Source organism: Perognathus longimembris, chromosome 5 (assembly GCF_023159225.1).
Source record: "Perognathus longimembris pacificus isolate PPM17 chromosome 5, ASM2315922v1, whole genome shotgun sequence".
Classification (NCBI taxonomy): Eukaryota; Metazoa; Chordata; class Mammalia; order Rodentia; family Heteromyidae; genus Perognathus; species Perognathus longimembris.
The window spans coordinates 46,617,013-46,640,048 of NC_063165.1; the positions used below are offsets into that span (position 1 = coordinate 46,617,013).

The 23,036-nt window shown below is 43.6% G+C and overlaps 1 protein-coding gene across 2 annotated transcripts in view; it reads right to left on the reverse strand.

Annotated features, from left to right (window-relative positions):
- Positions 1 to 23,036, reverse strand: part of Gpr156 (G protein-coupled receptor 156) — a 54,521-nt gene that overhangs the window by 13,692 nt on the left and 17,793 nt on the right. Inside the window, exons 3-7 of one of the 2 annotated variants that reach the window (XM_048345990.1) lie at positions 10,156 to 10,285; positions 9,793 to 9,903; positions 4,318 to 4,431; positions 2,990 to 3,085; positions 444 to 680 (exon numbers count right to left, since the gene is read on the reverse strand). In XM_048345990.1, coding sequence (XP_048201947.1) covers positions 444 to 680; positions 2,990 to 3,085; positions 4,318 to 4,431; positions 9,793 to 9,903; positions 10,156 to 10,285 — 688 coding nt within the window. Of the gene's footprint in view, positions 1 to 443; positions 681 to 2,989; positions 3,086 to 4,305; positions 4,432 to 9,792; positions 9,904 to 10,155; positions 10,286 to 23,036 lie in introns of both variants that reach the window. The other variant, XM_048345989.1, reaches the window with a different exon arrangement.

Sequence of the window (23,036 nt, forward strand, 5' to 3'; positions counted from 1 at the left end):
TTCTATATTTATCTCAATAAAAAAGAAAAGGAAAAGCATTTTAAATCACAGCGTTCCAAACCTATCCCCCCCCCCCCCCCGGCCGGGAATCTGCCATCTTAATTGGAAAGAAAGACCCTCCCTCTCTTGGCTCCCTCTTCCCTTCCTTCCCTCTCTCCCTCCCTCCCAGACACATGGAGGAAAAAGGGGGAATTGGGGGGAGGACAAAAGGGGGGTCTGGGAAGGAGTGAAATCAGCTGGAGGGTTGGTGAGAGAGCAGGTACAGGACATGTGGCAACTGTGCCACCCACTCCGACATGCCGATGGGGGGCGGGTGGCAGGGCTCCCTTGGACCAGTGAGGAGGGGTAGAGGAGGCCCATGTGCGGAACCTGACCTGATCTTCAGGCCAGCAGACACCGGAGCATCTGAAGGACCAGGCAGCAGAGTTCTCTCTCAGGCTCACCTGGGGGATGAAGATGCAGCAGTTCACCGTGGTGGTGCAAATGAAGATGCCTCCTGACGTGAGTCCAAACACCAAGTTGGGCCAGGAATGCAAGTACCTGGTGACCACGAAAAGCAGCCCTGCTGTGAGCACCAGGAGGTTGACCCCAACCATGATGGCCAAGGACTGGTTCACAGGAGGAGAGCTGACGTGGTCAGTCAAGCCAGCTAGGTAGGCACCGTACAGCAACAGCAGCCCCTGGAGGAGGAAGTGGGGGGACCAGAGGCATAGAGAAGTGGAACTGGGTAATGCAGTAGCTAGGTGTGGCGGTGCATGCCTGTGATCACTACTACACAGGAGGGAGAGGCAGGAGGATCACTTAGTTGAGGCCAGCCTATCAAAGGTCAGTGAGACCCTACTTCAAAAGAACAATCTGGGCATAATCCCAGCTACACAGGAGGCAGAGGTAGGAGGAACAAGGTCTGAAGTTGGGCTTGGCAAAAGTAATACAAACCCATTTGAGAAATAAACTACCAAAAAAGGGGGTGGGGCCATGACTCAAGGAGTACAGAGTCTGCCTAGCAAATAAAAAGCCCTGAGTTCAATCCTCAGTATCACCATAGTACGGGGGGAGGGGGGGGAACCAAACAAGAAAACTGGGGTGGGGAGCAATGTTCTCATCTGTAAAACGGGGTTAGTCATATCTGCCTTAAAGGGCTGTGGGAGGGTTTGCTTAGGGGTGGTTGGTATACCTTAGGTACTTATTAAATGCTACCTTCTCCCCTCTCACAGGGGGCCCTGCTGATCTCTGATAAACTGGGTAGGGCCTGACAGAAAGGGGTGGCTGGCACTAGGAGGGCCCCCTGCTGCTGTGGTTCTGCTCCATAGGAAGCTGAGGGGCTCTGCTTGTCTGCTGGGATGAGGAGGGGCCCCCATCAGCTTGTCAAATTCTATGCCTGCAAGATGGAGGTGCTGCTTAGAAAGCAGGTGGCTTTTTCCGCTCACCCAAAGGCCCTCACCCTGTGGGGCCCTGGGTAGTGGGGCAGCTGGGACAGAGAGGGAAGAGAGGACCAAGGCAGGCTGGGAGCTAAGGATCCTGGGCAAGGTCAAGACACCAGGCCCTCCATCTGTACTTGTCCCAACTTGGTGACATTCCCCATCCCCAGGGGGAAGAAGGGAGTCTAGTGCCTGCTCTTTCCTCTCCACATGAGAATAGGACTGCTCTCTGAGCTCCCGCTTGCACTCAGGACATGAAAACGCACAGCACATAGCTTGCAGCACTCTTCCCCAGCCAACCTACTGACCTACGAGTCACTGCTCTCATGAATACCCTGTGACATTCAGACCCCACACCTGCCTGCTTGCCAACAGCATACACAGTGCCAAATTACCAAGAGTAAGACACCCTGGGTGGGTGCTCATGTCGGTAATCCAAGCCACTCAGGAGGTTAGGATTTGGAGGTTCATTCAGAGCCTGCCCAGTCCCGCTCCCCAAAAGAAAAGTCTGCTAGACTCCATCTCCAATGACCAACCAAAAGCGGGGCTGGAGGAGTGGTGCAAGTGATAAAGCATCAACTTAGAGAATGAAAGAATGCAGAGCCCTGGTCCCAGATACAGTCTTGCCCTGTGTCCTCACAGCCTGTTCTCTGCTCCTTGAAGCTGAAACTCAGCTGGCAGAAGAGTCCTGAGGGACCCTTAGGGCCCTGTTCCAGCTCCCCTGGTACTCTAATGAATGGGAGGTGAATGAATTCAAAGATGGGAGGTTGGAGAGGGCAGTATGGGACACAGTGAGGCAAAAAAGTTAGGCAAAAAAAAAAAATGGTTGCAGGATATCTGACCCAAAGGTTGTTTTGTTTTTAACATTTTTTAATGTTAGAAATTGAACTCAAAGGTCTCAATCGTTAGCACTCTACCACTTGAGCCACTCCCTCAACTTTTTGCTTTGTTTATTTTTCAGATAGGGTCTCATGCTTTTTGGCTAGACCAGCCTGAACAATCCTCCTAACCTATACCTTTCATGCAGCTGGGATTATAGTATGAACCACTACACTCAGTTTATGGGAGATGGTCTTGTGAAGTTTTGCCCAGCTAGTCTCAAACAGCAATCTTCCCAATGTCCACTTTGTAAGTAGCTGGGGTTACAGTTGTGAGCCCTTGGTATCTGGCTCTTTGTTTGGCTCTTGTTAACTTTGCCTGGGTTGGCCTCAGACTCATGATCTTTCTGCTTCAACTAGCTGGGGTTACATGCATGGGCCACCATTCCCAGCCCTGACTCAAATCTTCCCTAAGAAACAGGGATTCATGAATGCTAGGCAAGCACTCTACCACTAGGCCATATTCCCAGCCCACTCGTGAGTTTTTGGTTTTTGGTTTTTTTTTTTTTTTTTTTTTTGACTGTTAAACAGAGTCTTACAGACTTCCTTGCCCAGACTAGTTCTAAACCATGATCCTCAGCACACAGCCTCCTGAGTAGCTAGGATTACAGGCATGGGCCACTGGCATCCAGCTTCATGCCCACTTTACTGCTGACACACAGGCTGCATCCCAAAGAGATGTGGTTTACTGACCTTGCACCCCAAAACAAGAGTAATCCAGACATCTGAGTAGTGTGAAGCACAGAAGTGTGTGTTGGTCAGAGAGCAGGACACATCTCTCCCTGTCACCTAGGAGGGACACAAGACCAAGACTGACATACCCTCACTTACAGAGCCACACAGCAGATGTCTGAACATGGTGGAGCATTTCCCCTCAGCATGTCAAAATTGGAAAATGTAGGTGGTGACATCAGAATTTCACTGAGAATGACAGATGATAACGGTAAGTGCATGAGTAGATGCTGGGTATAGAGGGTTTACCCCTCAGTCATGGTTTACAGCAGTGCCCCAGCAAAGTCATAGATGATGTCATAGCATGGACAGTTATTTGCAAACATCGGGATACTCACACAGTGGACCCTGGGACACTACAATTCTATTGCAGCCACTCCTTAGCCCCTTGCAAGGCTGTGAACCTAACACACTTCCTATCACTGGAAAGCTAGGCGCCAGGCATATTAAGTGCCAGAATTATTCCTCTTGATTGTCACCTGAACGCTAAGGGCAGTAGTAGTACTATCTTCATCATACCTGCCAGAAAAGAGACTTCACGAAGTCAAACCAGTTTCCCAAGATTGAGTGACTAGTGAGCTTGGTAGAGCTGGGATTTGAATCCAGGCTGACTGGTGCTACAAATTGCTTCAAGAGAATATAGCTATCTCTCAACAGCTAGTAGAGCTGTGTGCCAATAGCTCACACCTGCAATCCTGCTACTCAGAGGCTGAGATCTGAGGACCATAGTTCAAAGCTAGCCTGGGCAGGGAGAACCATGAGATCCTTATCTCTGATTAACTTCCAAAAAGAAAAGAAAGGAAGGAAGGAACTAAGATAGAAAGAGCTGGAAATGGAGCTATGGCTCAAGTGGTAGAGTGCCAGCCTGCCAGCTAAGGGACAGTGGCCAGGCTCTGAGTTGAAGCTCCATTGCTTTGATTAAAAAAAGACAAATCAACCAAAAGAAACCAAGTAGGGGTAGGCAACTTCTCATAGCTGGAAGTTCTCATCATGGATGACATGGAAGCAATAACTGACTAGGCAGATTCCAGCATGCTGACATCTCAGGGGCTGCTCATGGGAATCCCCTGCAGGGGCAGTGGAAATATTGGGAGTGGCAAGACAGCCTGCAGACAAGGAGTAGGGCACCATGCCAGCTACAGCTTTTCACTGTCCTTGCTGTCATCTTCCTGTTGCAACGATGGCCACTCAGTGGACACTGCTGGGAGAATGGCCTTGTGTCTCATGGAGGCCAGCCCCGGTCAGGATTTGGACTCCCCAGGGCCTGGAGCCCTCACCGTCATGCTGACCCCGAGGATCTGGAGGCACTGGATGGGGTCAGTCAGCACCCATGTCACAAGCAGGATCACGTCAGCCATCACCAGAACAGCCACCAACCCCAGAAGCTGTAGGTCTTTAATAATCTGCAAAAGAGTCAAGGTCAAAATGTCCCCTGGCTTGCTGGCCATCTGACACAGGCATGGGAGAGGCACACAAGTTGCAGCCCTCCCAAGGAACTTGAAATGTAGCTGCCAAAGATGAAACGGTGAACATGTACATGTGTTTATCGTTACTGCCATCCAATATTTTCACTTATTTTTTCGCTTCCTGCTTTTTTAAATTCAAAGGGCATTATAAAATAAATGGGCTAATATTGAATGTTTCTGTGAGCATATAGAGAAGTATGGAGTGTGTGTGTGTGTGTGTGTGTGTGTGTGTGTGTGTGTGAGAGAGAGAGAGAGAGAGAGAGAGAGAGAGAGAGAGAGAGAGAGAGAGAGAGAGAGAGAGAGAGTACGTGCGCCCATCCTAGGGCTGAACTCAGGGCCTGGTGCTGTCCCTGAGCTTTTGTGCTCAAGGCTAGTGGTCTACCACTTGAGCCACTTCAAGTTTTTGTTTTGAGATTCATTGGAGGTAAAAGTTTCCTGCCCAGACTGGCCTTGAACAGTGATCCTCAGACCTCAGCCCCTTGATTGGGAAGAATTACAGGCATGAGCCACTGGTACCTGTCAACGTGAGCATTTTAACCTCAAAAGAAACAACTTACCCTAAGATGGTGGGGCTGAGAGATGGGGTGGATACCAGAGGAATTATTAATAGTGTTTATGTTCACAACTCTTTGACATAATATGAAGAGACTATTCCTTTTGCAACTCTAAAACTTAAGAAAATATACCTACCCTGACAGGATAGAACACTGAAAAATGGCAGGGAAAGAGGAAAGAATTGTGGGGAAGGCCCAGGTAAGGGGTGTAGGCAGCACTGATGAATTGAAGCAGGAATGGGGAGCTGAGCTTTGCCAAATGATGACAAAAAGAATCACAAATAGCGACATGATTCACCATGTTCATCAGATAAAAATGAATCAGTTGCCTAATCTCTGTTCAAAACCAGAAACAAAGGGAAGCTCTTCACACCAAGCAGAGAAAGTAGACATATTAGATAGGCTGGAGGTGTGGTTCAAGTGGTAGAGTGCTGGCTATGAACAAGAAAGTCAAAGAGAGGGTGAGGTCCTGAGTTCAAGGCCCAGCACATGCCCATGCATGTGCATGTTCATGTGCATGCACATATATTATGCAGAAAAACAAGAGAAGGAAGATATGACTTCCCCTAAGACATTAGGCCAAGTGAGAAGACAATGAGGGAAAATTGCCAAGTACTGATAAAGGAAAAGAAAGGAACAGAAAAGCCTCAGTTTCAACTTCTAAACTCAGAAATTTCTCTTTCAGAGGTTAGAGATGTAGCTCCATGGTGAATTTCTTGTCTAGTGTGAATGGGGGTGGGGTGGAGAGAAAAAAGAAGAAAAAGGAGGAAGAAGAGGAGGAAGAGGGATTCAAAGGCAAATATTTTTAGTTATACAAAAGCAGAAAGAATCCAGCCCTTGTACAGACATACAGACACACATACATGTTAGATATTTCTCAGGCAAAAGGAAAATGATATCAGAAGAAAACATGGATCTATGCAAGAAATTAAGAGCACTAGGAATGGTAATTCCATAGAAAAATATGTAGTTTACTTTTATGATTTAAATACCATTAAATAGATTGTTTAAACAAAAATAAAGACAATTTGTATATAAAACTTATGTATGTAAAAGCAGAAATAATAAGACAAAGATTGGATGGGGAGAAATGGAATTATACTATTATACATATGTATACCACACACAATTAACTAGAAGCTCTTCTAGAAACTGAAAAGAAAGAAGTAGTTTCTAACTTACTATCTAAGTAGCATTACCTTGACTCAAACTAGAAAAAGATATTATGAGAAAAGGAATTTACATATCCAATAAGAGCACAATTCTAGGCACAATTTTATAAAAATGAACATAACAATATACAAAGGGAATAATATATCAGGATCAATCGGAATTCATCTCAGAAACACAAGGTTGGTTTCACATCATAAAAATCATTTGACATACTCATTATATAAGCAAACTGAAAAAGAAAAACCATACAATCATTTCATAGGCACAGAGGGAAAAAAACTCTGGAAAAAAAATTTTTTTTTTGGCCAGTCCTGGGGCTTGGACTCAGGGCCTGAGCACTGTCCCTGGCTTCTTTTTGCTCAAGGCTAGCACTCTGCCACTTGAGCCACAGTGCCACTTCTGGCCATTTTCTGTATATGTGGTGCTGGGGAATCGAACCCAGGGCCTCATGTATACGAGGCAAGCACTCTTGCCACTAGGCCATATCTCCAGCCCCTCTGAAAAATTTTATTTTATTTTATTTTATTTTTTTGGCCAGTCCTGGGGCTTGGACTCAGGGTCTGAGCACTATCCCTGGCTTCTTTTTGCTCAATGCTAGTACTCTGCCACTTGAGCCATAGGGCCACTTCTGGCTGTTTTCTATGTTTGTGGTACTGGGGAATCAAACCCAAGGCTTCATGTATATGAGGCAAGCACTCTTGCCCCCAGGCCATATTCCCAGCCCCCACAACATTAATTCTTTATTTTTCCCAGCCCCCACAACATTAATTCTTTATTTTTCAACATTAATTCTTTATAAAAACTTTCCAAAGTGGGACACTGGTGGCTGGCTCATGCCTGTAATCCTAGCTGAGATCAGGAGGTTGAGATATGAGGATTGGGGTTCAAAGGCAGCCAAAGCAGGAAAGCCTGTGAGAGTTTCTCTCCAATTAACTAGCAATAAGCCAGAAGTTGAGCTGTGGCTCAAGTGGTAGAGCACCAGCCTCGAGTGAAAAAGCTAAGGGACAGTGCTCAAGCCTAGAGTTCAACCACCAGTACTGGCACAAACAAACAAACAAAACCCCCAACAATATAGACACTTTCAGAAAAATCAGAATAAGCAAGAACTTCCCCCAAGTGGATAAGTAGCATCTGTGAGAGAGCATTAACTAACAGCCATGCTTATTTAGAAAAGCTGAACATTTTCCTCCAGATCAAGAATGGCTCAAGGACATCCGCTCCCACCATCTCTATTGGAAGTTGTATCATTGTTGGTAGCTGGAGACACCAGACCTATGTCTATTGATGACCTGATCTAGGTAGAAAATTGAATAAATTTTCCTTTGAAAAAGCTTGGAGAATGAATATGTAGTTTAGCAAGAATGCAGCATACATGATCAGCACACACAAATCAATTGTATTTCTGTATAGGAGGAAGAACAACTCTGGAAGTAAAATAAAAACACAGTATATCAGATAGCACAACAATATAAAAGGTATAAATAAGATGTTAAAAATTCTCAACGATATTGGGCTGGGAATATGGTTTAGCAGTAGAGTGCTTGCCTAGCATGCTTGAAGCCCAGGGTTCAATTCCTCAGCACCACACATATAGAAAAAGCCAGAAGTGGCACTGTGGCTCAAGTAGTAGAGTGCTAGCCTTGAGCAAAAGAAGCTCAGGGACACTACCAAGGTCCTGAGTTCAAGACCCAGGACTGGCAAAAAGAAAAAAAATTGTCAAAGACCTTTGATGAAAAATACAAAAAGTGCTGAGAGAAATAAAGGGAACCCTAAACGAATCAAAGAAAACCTAAATAAACTGTTTGTGGATCAAAAAAGCACATTGACGAGAAATCAGTTCTCTACAGTTTGATCTATGCATTAAATACTATCTCCAAAGAGATTTTACAGAGGTTGACAAAGTGATTTAAAGAATTTCTATGGAGCTGGGTGCTGGTGGCCCCAGGCTTATAGTCCTAGCTATATAAGAGGCTGAGATCAGAGCCCAGGCAGACAAAAAGAAAAAAACAAACCTCTTATTTCCAATTAACCAGTAAAAAGGCTGGAAGTGGCCTGGCTCAAGTGGTAGAGCACCAGTCATGACCATAAAAAGCCAAGTGAGAATAGAAGGCCTGGAGTTGGAGCAACAGTACCAGTATGAAATTAATTAATTAATAGATATAAATAGGTTAGCTAAAACAACAATGGAAGAGAATAACACAGTTGGAAAACTAATACAAGATTTAATACAAAGCTACAGAAAGCAAGGTAATGCAGTTTTTGACAAAGATGCAAAAATAATCTAGTGAGGAAGGGACAGATTTTTCAACAGATGATGTAGGAATAAGTAGGATCTTAAGTAAAAAATAAGACCTCTGCACTAGGTGTAGTGGCTCATACCTGTAATCCCACCAACTCAGGAAACAGAGACTGAGAGAACTGTGGTTTGAGGCCTAGCATACAGTACATAAAACAACATGGTAGAATAACTACAAAATTCATCACAACAACTATGCTAGTAAACTAAGCCAGACACACAAAAAGTATATATTGTATGGTTGCATTTATATAAAATTCTAGACAATGCAAACTAATCTATAATGACAGGAAGTCAGTCAGTGATGGCCTGAGCTCAAGGGCAGGGACTGGAAGGATGGAGAGAAGCCTGAGGAAACTTGGAGGGATGGTAGACATGTTCATTGCACATCATGTTTCATGGGTGTCTACATATGTCAAAACTTATCATGTCATGTGTTCTCAATATATGCACTTCACTGTATGTCAGTTATATCTCTAAAAAGCTATTTATGAAAAAAATCAGTGTTTTAGAGGGATGGATGAAGCTTTTGTCCTTAGAGGTAATCTTCATCTGGGTGGTTGTGTGTATGCTAAGGTTTTGAACTCACCATGACTCAATGATGGTTGCTAAAAAAAAAAAAAATTGCCATTATTCCAAAGAAAAGATTGAATGTGCTTACAAGGTCTGGGCAGTGCCTCTAGCCAAAGAAGGTGACGGTCAGTCAGACTTTAGGTCTGGATAGCCATATAAGAAAACCTGATAAAATGATGGGGGTGTGGTTCCTCAAGCCTGCTATCCAGGACTTGTGAGTGAGTGGGCTGAGTCTGTCTGCTGAATGCTGAATGCAGAATGCCTAATGGGCCGCCTCTTGCTGGCTCTCTGCTCCAGCCACATGCTTCCCAGTACTTTTCTGTGCTGCTGCATAAAGAAGAACTGGGTTCCAGGGAGGGAAATGACTGCTTGCTTGCTATAGCTTCTTTGTGGGCACTCTCCTCCTTCCACTTCAAGCTCACATCGGTGCCAGGCTCTTTGGGCATCTTGTTCTCCCTCCCACTAGTGCCAGGGATTGGCTAACTCCCAGGTCGCACAGGGTCTGGGGTGGGTGTCCATGCACTAAGGCCCAGCTCCCACTAGCACCAACTCACAACCTGGGGCTTCATGAGATCACATGGCTCAGAAGTTTGATGTGAGGAACACGCTTTAGACTGCTCTAAAGGGATTAAGCCCAGCTTCTCCAATTTTTGATCTACGGTGAAGCTGCCATCTGCACCCCAAGCCTTGGTACCTACTCACCACTCTCTTGTCCGGGACCCTCTGGGTAAACACCTTGTAGAGTCTCCAGCTCTTCCCCAGAAGGGGGCCAAACACCAGGGAGGTCCCAATGCATAGCAGGGACAGCCTCACCTACAGGTGGTGATAAAAAGGGATAAAAGCAAGGGTCACAGAGGATCCCGCATTGGTTCTCCATGCATTCTGAGCTTCTCAGGCCCACCGAGGGTGTGGGGAAGAAAGTGGGCATGGATGTGTATTTTCCTCCTCTTGGTGCCCATACCAAGGATGCAAGGGGTCACCCACTCATATGAACAGCTGGTGAACAAAAAAAATGATCATAACGTAGACATTCTATTCCAACTAAAATTTCAAAATGTCACCTACCTGAATGAGAGTTTCCATTGAGCTCCCCATTAAGACATCTTGAATCCCAAAAAGGTAAGCGCTACTGTAAGTCAGACAGCTACCCAGTAAAGTTACTATGTTTAGATTAGGGCTGGACATCTTCACAATCCTAGACAGGGAGAGAAGAAAGGCAATGTCATGACTCTTCTTCTAGGCTCAGAAATCTACAAGATAAAAAGTTCTTCCCAGCTGGGCACCAGTGGCTTATACCTATAATCCTAGCTACTCAGGAGGCTGAGAGCTGAGAATCATGGTTCAAAACCACAGGAAAGGCCATGAAGCTCTTATCTCCAATTAACCACCAGAAAACCAGAAGTGGTGCTGTGGCTTAAGTGGTAGAGCACTAGCCTTGAGCTGAAGAGCTGTGAGGGACAGTGCCCAGGCCCAGGGTTCAAGCCCCACAACTGACTAAAATAAACAACAAGAAGAAGCTTCTTCCCCAGTGTCAACTCCATGCTTCCGTCCTCTGAGTTCTCATGGGTCTCTTATCTATCTGTCTAGCCATTCATTTAATTTTGTGGTGGTACTGTGACTTAAATTTAGGGCCTGGGCATTCTCCCTTAGCTTTTTCATTCAAGGCTGGTGCTCTACAACATGAGCCATACTTCCACTTCTGTCTTTTTTTTGGAGGAGGGGAAGGTAGAGGATTAATCAGAGGAAAGACTTGCATGAACTTTTCTGCCTGGGCTGGCTTCAAACTGTGATTTTCAGATCTCAGCCTCTTGAGCAGCTAGGAACACAGGCGTGAGCCACCAGTGCCTGCCTTTCATGTGTCTCTTTTTTGCCCATTTATTTGCAAAAAGAACTAAATTCTAACACTTCTTGGTCATATAATTCCATGTCTCTTAAAAAGAAGGCTGACAACCCACACACAGGTGTGTCAGAGAAGTGTTAAGATGCACCCCTTGAAGCTTTGGGTTGCTAAGGGAGTGTCACATGCAGCCACGTGTGCACATGACTGGCAAGCAGGTTGATACGCAGGAAGAAGTTCAGAGCTGTTGGCAAGAAGCTGTATGGTAAATTATTAATTTGGAAAGAGGTTTGGGATTTTGTTTTGCATATACTATTTACTTTATTGGATACTTAAAATCATTTTGCTTTCTCTACTTGATCAAGAAAGAGGTAAGAAGAATGAAAAGCAGAAAGTGGGGCCAGGATCTCTTCTTAGAATATTTTGAAATGAGATTACAGAGCAGGTCAGAGGGCAGTGTGTCCTGGGCACCAGCGCAGGTTAAACGTGATTTTGTTATTCTAAGAGGAAACTAAGTTTATTGGATCCTGATTGATAACAAAGGAACAATCAGAACAAGTAGCTGGGTGCTGATGGCTCTGTATTCCTAGCTACTCAGAAGGCTAAGATCTGAAGAGTCTCAGTTTGAAGCTAGCCCAAGAAGAAAAGTCTACAAGACTCCACCTCCAATTAATTAGCAAGATGCTGTGACTCAAGTGGTAGAACCCCAAGTTCAAGCCTACATTCCAGAACATACACACATAAAGGTAACACAAAGGAATGTGATTATAGTGTAACATTTTAGTCTGAGTTCTGTGTTCAATATAAATGTAATATTACTGTGAATAGGTGATTTGATTGCTATACTTTTGTGTGATATTGGAGTTTGGACTCAGAGCTTTATGCTTGCTAGGTGGGTGCTCTAGAGCTAGAGCACCATCAGCACACCTCCACTTCCAGCTTTTGAGTGGCTGATTGGAGATAAGGATCTCGTGGACTTTTCTGCCCGAGACTGACTTTGATTGGCAGTCTTCAGATCTCAGCCTCCTGAGTAGCTAGGATTACAGGTGTGAGCCACTGTACTCTACTTGTATTTGTTTTTTGTTGTTGTTGTTTTTAGTCACCTTTATTCAACCAGTCACAGAATCCCTTCTTGTTATTCCAAAATCTTCTTCTGCATTTTCCCTTACCACCTAGCTATTCCTGTTTCCACATTTATCCAGGATAAAATCATGCTAGGAGCAATGAGTGGACTAGAGTCAGGTATGATGGATGAGAATACTGACATGTGGCCACAACTCTGCAAACTCTAGGTGGTACAAGCATATTTAGTTTCAGTTTTTGTATAATCATCAGCTTGTTGTAATGCTGATTTTCCTTGATCTAATACATTTTACAAATTGCTTTCAGAATTATTTTCTTAAGTAGCCCCTTTATCACTTTGCAAATGAGGGTAATATATAAAGAACATTCAAGTGTTTACCTTAAGGCCCTGCCTCCAAGATCTAGCTCCCTGCCTGCACCCAAGTGTTCATTCAGGTTATCACCTGTGTCTCCTCATTTTCAGATTGAGGTCTTATGGAAGGTAGCCTTGCTTTCTTTGTCTCTTCATGGAAGAAGGGAAATATGTGACAAAATTCTAACCAACAGATAAGACTGAAGCTACCTAACATCTTCACAAATTATATAGTAGTTGTCACAAGGAGTTTCATCGTGATGTTTCCTTTCAAGTGTACAATGTACTCTATCAAACTCATCCTCTCCATCGCTCTCCCAGGTCTGTCTTCTTGCCTTCTGAGAACAATGTCAACAGATTTCATTGTTCTACTTTCATACATGTAAATGGCATATTTCAGCCATATTCACCTCCATACTTTTTTCTTCTTCACTTCCCATTGGCTCCCACCCAAAACAGAACCTATTTTGCATTCCTTTCATTTTGGTGTTTAAGGACTAGATTCCACACATATGAGAGACCATGCTATATTTGGCTTTTTTGGTCTAGTTGATCTTGCTCTACATAGTGATGTCTTATTCCACCCATTTTCCTACAAATGACATAATTTTATGCTTATTTATGGATGAATAATAATACGCCATTATGTATACATGCCATATCTTCTTTACTCATCAGTTAATGGGCACCTCAGCTGATTGAATATTGTGGCTGTAATAATAGTGATGCTTTAGACATGAGTGTGCTGGTATCTCTACTATATATTGGTTTACATTCCTTCAGATATATGTCCTGGAGAGTGCTACAGCACTGTTCCTGAGCGTCTGTGTTCAAGGCTAGCACTCTAACACTTGAGCCACAGTCCTGCTTCTGGTTTTGAGTGGTTAATTGGAGATGAGAGTCTCATGGACTTTCCTGCCAGGCTGGCTTTGAGCCACAGTCCTCAGATCTCAGCCTTCTGAGTAGCTAGGATTATAGGCGTGAATCACTAGCACCTGGCTCTGTCTTAACTTCTAACAAAGCACTAGGAAAGAAAAATCCTACCATAAAGAGACCAGTGCCAATATGTACTTTGATTAGAGAGTACTGCTGGCCTGGCTGGTCGTGGCCTAGGCAAAATTCAGGCAGTGGGATAAAAAAAATGGGTGAGCGCCTACAAATCCAATCCCAGAAGCTGTTCCTTTCATGGCCACACACATGTTCCTGCTCATAAGCCACAGATATCCAATAGTGGCTTCCTCACCAAACACCGGGTTGGCTCTCCATTGTGTCTACATCACTGATGAGTGGGTATATCACTTAGTCCTCCCTGCACCCATTTTGTTTGAACACTACAATCAGGTCTTGTTGATGTGATTCAGTACCCAACGCAATCAAGATTTAGAATTCTTCCCCTTTCTGACTTAGTACAGAAGAACTCAATTCCATTTGCTGTGATGAAATAGACATTACACAGTCTTCCCATCTCAGCTGCTGGTACAGGTTCACTCTGAATGGATGTTCGATGGGCTTACATACATATATTTTGATGTGTTTTTTTCCTGAGCAATTTCACTGAAAGTTTGCCTCAGAGAAAGACAAAATGAATAGAAGCTGATTTTTTTTTCTGTTTTGTTTGGCCCAGTGAACACCTGCAAAGCCACTTAAAGGTGAATCATCTCCAATTCAGTAGAAGAACCATGTTTGTCTGGGGAATGTCTTTGTCATTATGGTAGGAATTCAGCCACCAATGTCATTTATATTTCTCTGTTGAACTCAAAGATGAAACCTTTAGGGCTGAACATTTTAATGCAGCCACAACACACCTACTTCCATAAAACTGGAAGATTTAAGCATTGCAGAGTTTATTATAAACAGTGGCAGCTATGTTAACTTGTGTTCCATTTATGAAAAGTTAAAGGTCTGGATGGTCTAAAACAGGTGGGACTTTTAAGACGATTATATAACTGTCTCATTATTTCTCTACCTCTATCTATTGACTGGAAATGTGAGCAAAGAACTTTCTTGATTTTTTTTCTGTATTCAAGTAAAGCTTCAATACATCTATCTACATCTAGAGAGCTTCTATAATTCTGGGTTATCATTTCAATAATTTTTAGCACATTCGGATGCTTAACTTCACATGTATGACATTTTAAAATTTTTTCTTTTGGAGATGTATTTGGAGTTATTGAGTCTGAAATGTGGCCCAAGACTGGGGGAGAAGGTATTATTTTCATAAGCTGTAACTACTAGACACCTTTTCTAAGATGTCACAGGGCATACATTCTGAAGTGCTTCATGCACTGATGTAAATGGTGCCATTGAGCTTTGAAACCCAGTATGAATGTCTTTCCAAAAAGTTCCTTAGTAAAATAGGATATAAATAATGAGCACTTCCTGAATTTCCTTTCAAGCCACTGTTTCTCATCTGTGCCACAATGGGATAATAAATCTTTTTCATACAAAACTACAGAGTTCTAGAATGTTATCTAAGGTATGCCCATAAATCTGATGTATTTTTCTGGTTTGCTTGTTTTTCATATGTGAATCAATGTGAACTTAATTCAAATTTTGCACACCTCAAACTAATAGTAGTGTGACCTCTAACTATTTATATATTTATTTTTTTTTTGTCAGTCCTGGGACTTGGACTCAGGGCCTGAGTACTGTCCCTGACTCCTCTTTGCTCAAGGCTAGCACTCTACTACTTGAGCCACAGTGCTACTTCTGGCCTTTTCTATACATGTGGTGCTGAGGAATTGAACCCAGGGCTTCATGCATGCTAGGCAAGCACTCTACCACTAGGCTTTATTCCCAGCCCTCCTTTCTCTCTTTCTTTTTAAAACTGAAATCCATCCAAAGGCACCAGCCTTGAGAGAATCTAAGAATAGTGCCCAGACACTGAGTTCAAGTCCCAGGATTAGCACAAAAAAATTCCTTGTCTTCTCCTCTAACCTGTTTCTCTCACAGTATTCCCTTACTCAGAGCACAGGAACTCTTTCTATTTGCTTGAACCAAAAATCCTGAAGTCAGTTGGGCAATCAGGAGGCTGAGATCTGAGGATATTAGTTCAAAGCCAGTCGAGGCAGGAAATTATTTTTCTCCAATTAACCACCAAAAAACTGGAAGTGGAGCTGTGGTTTAAGTGGTAGAGCACTAGTCTTGAGAGAAAAAGCTAAGAGATAGTGTCTAGACCCTGAGTTCAAGCCCCAGGACAAACAAACCTTAGAGTCACTGTTAATTCTCACTCACTTCCCACATTTAGTCTATCCTGAAATCTCAGCTCTATCCTTGAACTATGTCCAGAACCCAATTACTTGCCCCCACCTCTGCTGTCACCTCCTGATCAAAGTCTCACTTGCAGTATACTGCTAACCTGTGGAACTTCTCTAAAGTCTCTTTCCAACACTGCAGCCTAAGTGGCTCATCACACATAAATCATATCATCACTTCTCCACTCAAAATCCAAATGCTTTCCATTTTTCAAAGGAAAAGCCAGCTTCTTTCAGGGTTTTCAAGCCTTCTTACTTGGTCCCCATTTTCCCTCTCTCTCACCTCCCACATCGCTTTGGACAGTTCCCCTCAGCCTCAAAGGCCCTCTGCTCCTCATGGGAACAAAAGGGGTCTCTCTCTCTCTCTCTCTCTCTCTCTCTCTCTCTCTCTCTCTCTCTCTCTCTCTCTCTCTCTCTCTCTCTCTCTCCCCCCCCCCCCCACCCAGTCTGAAGTGGTATTCTTTCTGCCTGGATATTTCAGATCACCTACCTGTATGGCTCATTCCCTTTCTCCCTTTACATCTAGTTCACTTGTGACCTTATCAATCAAGGCAACAATGGCATCCTCTTTTCAAATTGTGCCCCTTCAGAAGCAATGCCTCTGTGACTCTGATCATATCAAATAATATTTATCACAATGGCAAAAAAAAATGAAGGGGGCTGGGAATATGGCCTAGTGGCAAGAGTGCTTGCCTCGCATACATGAAGCCCTGGGTTCGATTCCTCAGCACCACATACATAGAAAAAGCCAAAAGTGGCGCTGTGGTTCAAGTGGCAGAGTGCTAGCCTTGAGCAAAAAGAAGCCAGGGACAGTGCTCAGACCCTGAGTTCAAGCCCCAGGACAAACAAACAAACAAACAAAACAAACAAAAAAGTTGAAAGAAAAAAACACCCAACAACAATGTCCCTTCTCCAGCATTCTAAGTCTTTCTTATCTTCCTCTATTCTCTCCCTCCTCTTCTGGCCATAGTACTTGTTACCTTCTGCATAAAATAAAATTTACATCATTGTTACTATTGCTGTCGTTCATTGTCTTTTCCCAATTACGGTGGGTCATAATGAACTCCTGGTACTAGACCCATAGGTGGACACAGAAGGCACTTGCTAAACAAAGAACGAAGTATGGATCCCTCTCATAGGCTTGCTGAACCACACTTGCTCATTGGTAGCCTATGACCTCCAGTTCCCTGGCTCTTTTTGTTTTGTTTTGTTTTTGCCAGTCCTGAGGCTTGAACTCAGGGCCTTAGTACTGTCCCTGGCTCCTTTTAGCTCAAGGCTAGTGCTCTGCCACTTGAGCCACAGCTCCACTTCTGGCTTTTTCTATACATGTGGTGCTGAGGAATCGAACCCAGGGCTTCATGAATACGAGGCAAGCACTTTACCACTAGGCCATATTCCCAGCCCCTCCTTGTTTCTTTTTGCATCTTCACAGTCTATGTCTTCCTTTCTTTCCATCCAGTTTCAAATCTCTGGCTAGTTGGCTGAACACTTCTTTCAGGAATAAACAAGCTCAGCGCTGATGGCTCACACCTATAATCCTACCTACTCAGGAGACTGAGATCTGAGGATCTCAGTTTGAAGCCAGACCAGGAAGAAAAGTCCATGAAACTCTTATCCACAACCAACAGGCAAAAAAAATCAGAAGTGGAACTGTGGTTCAAGTGGTATAGCACCCAGACTTGTGCAAAAAAAGCTAATGGACAGAGTCCAGGCCCTGAGTATTCCATAACCATACTTTGAATAAATGAGTGAACTCAATGATATGAAAAGCCCATCTGTTCCTTATTTTCCTTTGCTTCCTTCATCTCACCTTTTCCTGGCAAAGCTCTTCTCTGTTAGGCGAAAGAATGGGGACTAGACAGGTGAGTCAATGGCTCTAAAGTGACAGTGATCTCTGGAACTCCAAGGAAAGGGGGATCCTGAATTGGCTCAATGCCAATGTGCTAAGACAAGTGGGGCACATTCTGGGCTATGGTAGTCATTTGGGGAGGGAACCCTGGGTTCATTCCTAGAAAGGCCGAGGAGAACTCCCTGACATTATTGAACACACACACACACACACACACACATACACACACACACACACACACACACACACACACACTTCAGAGATACATTAGGACTCTGACTTTCCCACCTGGCAAATCCACACATCCCAAGCCCTCACTGACAAATCTTTCTGGTTGTCTGAGTGAGCATTTGGCTTCCTTCTCAGCATGGTGCTAAAAGTAATCTAAAAATAAGTAAGATCCCAACATGGTGTCCCTGAAGCTCTTCACACTCCCAGTCTCTACTTCTTAGAAAGTGCAATATCCAGAGTATGCATTCACATATCACATGTAAATAGATGCTCAATTGTCTCCAATGAGATCAGGCCACAGGAAAGATTCTTTTTCCATTGGCTGAATCCTTGCTAGACAATTCTCCAAGGAGATGCTTTTGTCCAATATGTCTTTTACATCATTTGTCAAGGACCATCATGTGACAGGTCCAGAGATACGACAACAGCTCTTGTCCAGCAATTGATGGATGAGACCTCATCTTCGTGATCACACAGATTTCCAACTCTCAGCTGACATCAGCATCAGATGTTAACCACATGCACTGTGCTCCCTGGCTTCAGAAAAACTTGCTGATTTTGGACTGATTTACTGCTTGCAGCTGGGCTAGGAAGCATAACTTCTTAAAAAAAAATCTTGAAGTCAGTAAATGATGTTTTCCATAAGCTAAAACACTCAGCACTAAGTCTGTTTTCCTGTAGTCCTAAGTACTTGTCTAGCTTTGTGTTAACATGTAGAGGATGTGCTCCTCAACCCACAATTCTGTCAGCTCAGACTTACAGCTGCTCAAGCTGGAAGAACCTAGAAGAGCAAAGGCCACAGGACAGAAAAATGGTTACCTGTGCTCAGACCTGATGACATCTAAGCACCCTTCCAGCTCCTCCCTTCTCAAATCATTCCAGAGGCAGGTTCTTTCCCCTTACTGCAAACTTATTAATAAACCAGTCACATCCATTTTTGCCTTTCTTCCTTAGCCAGGGACAACAGGCTGGCCCGGTTATCAGAGATGAGACCAAATTTACAACCCATTCAAGCAATCAACCATCCAAATAAAATATGTAGCTATTTTAAGTACAAAAGAAAACTTGTGAAATATCCTGACCCCCAAGTTTCTCTTCATTCCTGTGCTTTATGACGTGCAGTGTTATGAATGAGCATTCTGTGTAATTTGAACAATCCCCAAAGGTGAAGGACGTAGGAAGGGAAAAGGGATGCGTGTCTCCTCACCACATCCTTGGTTTTTAACTTTTGTACTGCAAAAACAATTTTCTTATTCTTTTCATTTTAAAATAGAATAAAATAGAAATGTAATATTAAGTTCTTTTCTCAGTATCTCCTAGGACATTCAACAAAATGTGAATATACATTTAGATTCACAGTGTGCATATTTCAGAAGTCATGAATTCTGAAACAAAAACAAAGGATTGATTTAAAAATGCATCCTTAAGCTGCACAACAGTGGCTCACATCTCTAATTCTAGCTACTAAAGAGACTAAGATCTGGACGATTGAAATCCAAAGCAGGCCAAGGCAGAAAAGTTCTCAAGTCTCTTCCAACTAACCATTCTTGCCTGGGGGTATGGTTCAAGAGGTAGAGCACCAGCTGAGAGCCTGAGTGCTGAGTTCAAGTCCTAATACTGGCACACACAAACAATATATTACTGCAAACCCTTTTTGTTTTTGTTATTGTTTTGTTTAGTTTTGTTCTGTTTTGGGCCAGGGTCTTGCTATGTATGTAGCCTTGATTAGTCTTGAACTCAAGATCCCTCTGTATCTGCCTCCTGAACACTGAGATTATAGGCATGTACCACCTATCTGGTTCCTTGAAGTTGTTGTGTTTTGTTTTGTTTTGTTTTGTTTTTTGCCAGTCCTGGGGCTTAAACTCAGGGCCTGAGCACTGGCTTCTTTTTGCACAAGGCTAGCACTCAGCCACTTGAGCCACAGCGCCACTTCTAGTTTTTTTTTAATAGATATGGTGCTGAGGAATCAAGCCCAGGGCTTCATGCGCGCTAGTCAAACACTCTACCACTAAGCCACATATCCAGCCTTCCTTGAGGGGTGTGTGTGTGTGTGTGTGTGTGTGTGTGTGTGTGTGTGCGTGTGTGTGTGTCTGTGTCCATGTATGTGTGTGCTAGTATGGGGGCTTGAACTCAGGACCCAGGTGCTGTCCTAAGCTCTTTTGCTCAAGGCCAGCACTCTACCATTTGAGTAACATCTCCACTTCTTGGCCTTTTAGTGATTAATTGGAGATAAGGGTCTCACAGACTTTCCTGCCTGGGCTGGGTTTGAACCTTGATCTTTGAATCTCAGCCTCCTGAGTATCTAGGATTAAAGTGTGAGCTGCCTGTGCCTCTCTTGGTTCCTTGAAGTTTTAAAGGCTGAAATTTGGAAATTTAGGTACAAGTCCAAATGCCTACGACCTCATGAGAATGGCTCAAGTTTAGTGACTGTAGTGCAAAGACATACTGGTAAATTCAAGAGAAGCTGCTGAGAGGGAGAAAGGCAAATCTTCAGATTTACTGGAAAAGGCACTTGCATGGCCCTACTTAGTATTGTGACCCAATTCCACATTGACTAAAAAACATGAGTTTCCAAATGTATTGTTTTTACATCTCATCTTATGTGCAATATATTTCTATGTACTTTCAAATCAGGGAGACAGAGAACCAGCAGTAGAACCACATGCAGAAAAAAGAATTCCTCTTTTCTTCTAGAACCCCAGGCTCAAGGGTTACAATCTGGCGTGGGTGCTAATTTATGAGGCGACTTAATTATTTCCCATCTTGCAGGAAAAGGCCTTGAGCAATTCCTGGCAGGAGATATGTAACATTTCCAAAAATGGCAGAGCAAATGCCCTGCTTTGAAGTAGGGCAGAAAGTACAAGTATGATTGGTTACAGGAAGCGTCCAATCACAGGAGTCTGCTGCTGGAGCAGAATTTTCACTATTGGTTCCAAGGTGAGGCCCACAGCCCATTTCTCTGGGGCAGGAAAGTCTCACTTCCCGTACTGGGGAAGTTTCATTTCCATCTTTGCCTCTCTTTAGGGGCAGGAAAAGGATGGGCCTTGGTATATCTTAAAACCTGAGAGGAATTTGGAACAAATAGACTGTTGGGATTGTTTCCCACTGGGCCAGAATCCAGGGATCCATTATTCTGGGACTAGGTGTGGCTCAGTTTTGTCTCTCATCAGCTCCTTCTGAGAGGCTCTGAAAAGTAGTGACTTAACTGGTTTTAAATCTTAGTTTTTGAACCACCTGCGCTCAGTTTGTTAAACTAACTTTAATTATTAGATTCAGCAGGGCCACAGGGTTAGGACTTAGAGGAGACAGAAGAATGCTGTAAAGGCATGGCCTGCTCGATTCCCATTTGCTGTCTGGGGCAGGCTTGTAATCCTAGGATCCTGACAAGCATAGCTTGAAAACCAGGATCTGCCCAGGTGCCCTCATTTTAAGATAAAGGAACACGTGTGAGCGATGGACGGCTCTGGACTGCTAATCCACATGTTCTGACTCTGGCTTCCTCCAGTGTCCTTTCACCTTCCCCAGTAGTCCCAGAGACCTGGGGTCCTGTAGCCATCTCACTGATTGGTGAACCTGTTCCAGAGTTCTTCCTAGCCTTACCCTAACCTGCTATAGTGGAGTTGCTGAGCCAAGACTTTTCATCTGCCTCCGCAACTAGGCCTGCCCCAATGACTGGCAGTGTCCATTAAGAGGAGACAGAAGGGGTGTGGGAATGTGGCTTAGTGGTAGAGTGCTTGTCTAGCATGCATGAAGCCCTGGGTTTGAGTCCTCGGTACCACATACACAGAAAAAGCTGGAAGTGGTGCTGTGGCTCAAGTGGTAGGGCATTAGCTTGAGCAAAAGTAGCTTAGGGGCAGTGCCCAGGCCCTGAGTTCAAGGCCCAGGACTGGCAAAAAAAAAAAAAAAAAAAGAGGAGACAGAGGGGAAGGCTTGAGTATCTAGGGTACATGGAGCCTATATTGCCTTCTTACCTTCTGTGGGGTTTGCCTGCTCCTTCAGGGTCCTGCTGCTGGCTCAGACTTCTGACCTTGGCAGACTTCTCATTTTGCTCCTGTGTGTTCACTGGCTGCAACTCAGATTGAATTTTTTTGTACTGGTACTAGATATTTTTCCTCAGCCTTATTGCCCAAGGCTCATGCTCTACCATTTGAGTCATACCTCTACTTCTAAGTTTTTGCTGGTTAATTGTAGATAAGAGTGTCTCCAATATTTTGTCTGCCTGGGCTGGCTTTGAACTGAGATCTTCAGGTAGGATTACAGGCATGAGCCACTGTCCTGGAATCTGATGTGAAAAGAACAACAATTGATTATGTGTATGAGAGCATCTTTCATAGGTGCATATACTGAGGCGTAGTGGAAACAATGTGAGCTTTGAAATCAGACCAACTAGATTTAGTGGTTACGTATGTTGGGTGAGTTGTTTAACTATGCTGAAGAATTTTCATCTGAAAATGGAGAAAGCAGTATTTTCTCCTAAGAGATATTACTCTTAAAGCACAAAGCACACGAAACACAGGATAGAAAGTAGCAACTGCTGAGTTCTGGCAGCTTACATCCATAATCCTAGATACTCAGGAAGGTGAGATCTGAGGATCATACCAGCCCAGGCAGAAAAACTCTATGAGACTCTTAGCTCCATATAACTAGCAAAAAGCTGGAAGTGGAGCTGTGGCTCAAGTGGTAGAGCATCAGCTTTGGGTGAAAATAAACTAAGGGACAGTGATCAGGTCCTGATGTCAAGCCCCTGTACCAGCCCATACACAAAAAAGCAGCAACTATTAATTTTAAGTCACATTGTATTTGCACATACAGGATTTAAGTATTGATTTTATGACTTTGAGATACTAAAGGATCTTGAAGTACCTTTAAACTATCACAATTGACATTTTTTTAACTGTATTTTTTTTTGTCTTTTCTTTTTTAGTACTGGAGAACGAACCCAGGACGTTGCACTTGCTAGGCAAGCGCTTTGCCACTGAGCTACATCCCAGCCCCACAATTGACATTAAAGTCAGAATCATCCGAGTGCATTTTCTGTACTTCTTAGAATAATGGTAAGTAGGATGGATAATATTAGAACAATAGCTGACATGGATTATATATTTAACATGTGCTGGACACAGACTGTTTGGTGCAAGTTTCATTGTATGCTGAGATAAATGGAATCATTGCTGCTCTCTTTAAATAGGAAACAGGCGATTCAGCAAAGATCAATGGCACCATCAAGCCACAAGACAAGTAAGAGAAGGAGCTATGATCTCAGGTGGGATTTTACTGCAAAACCTGAGTTTTTCTGTCATTTAATCCACACTGTCCACACACATAACCAGTGAATAATGT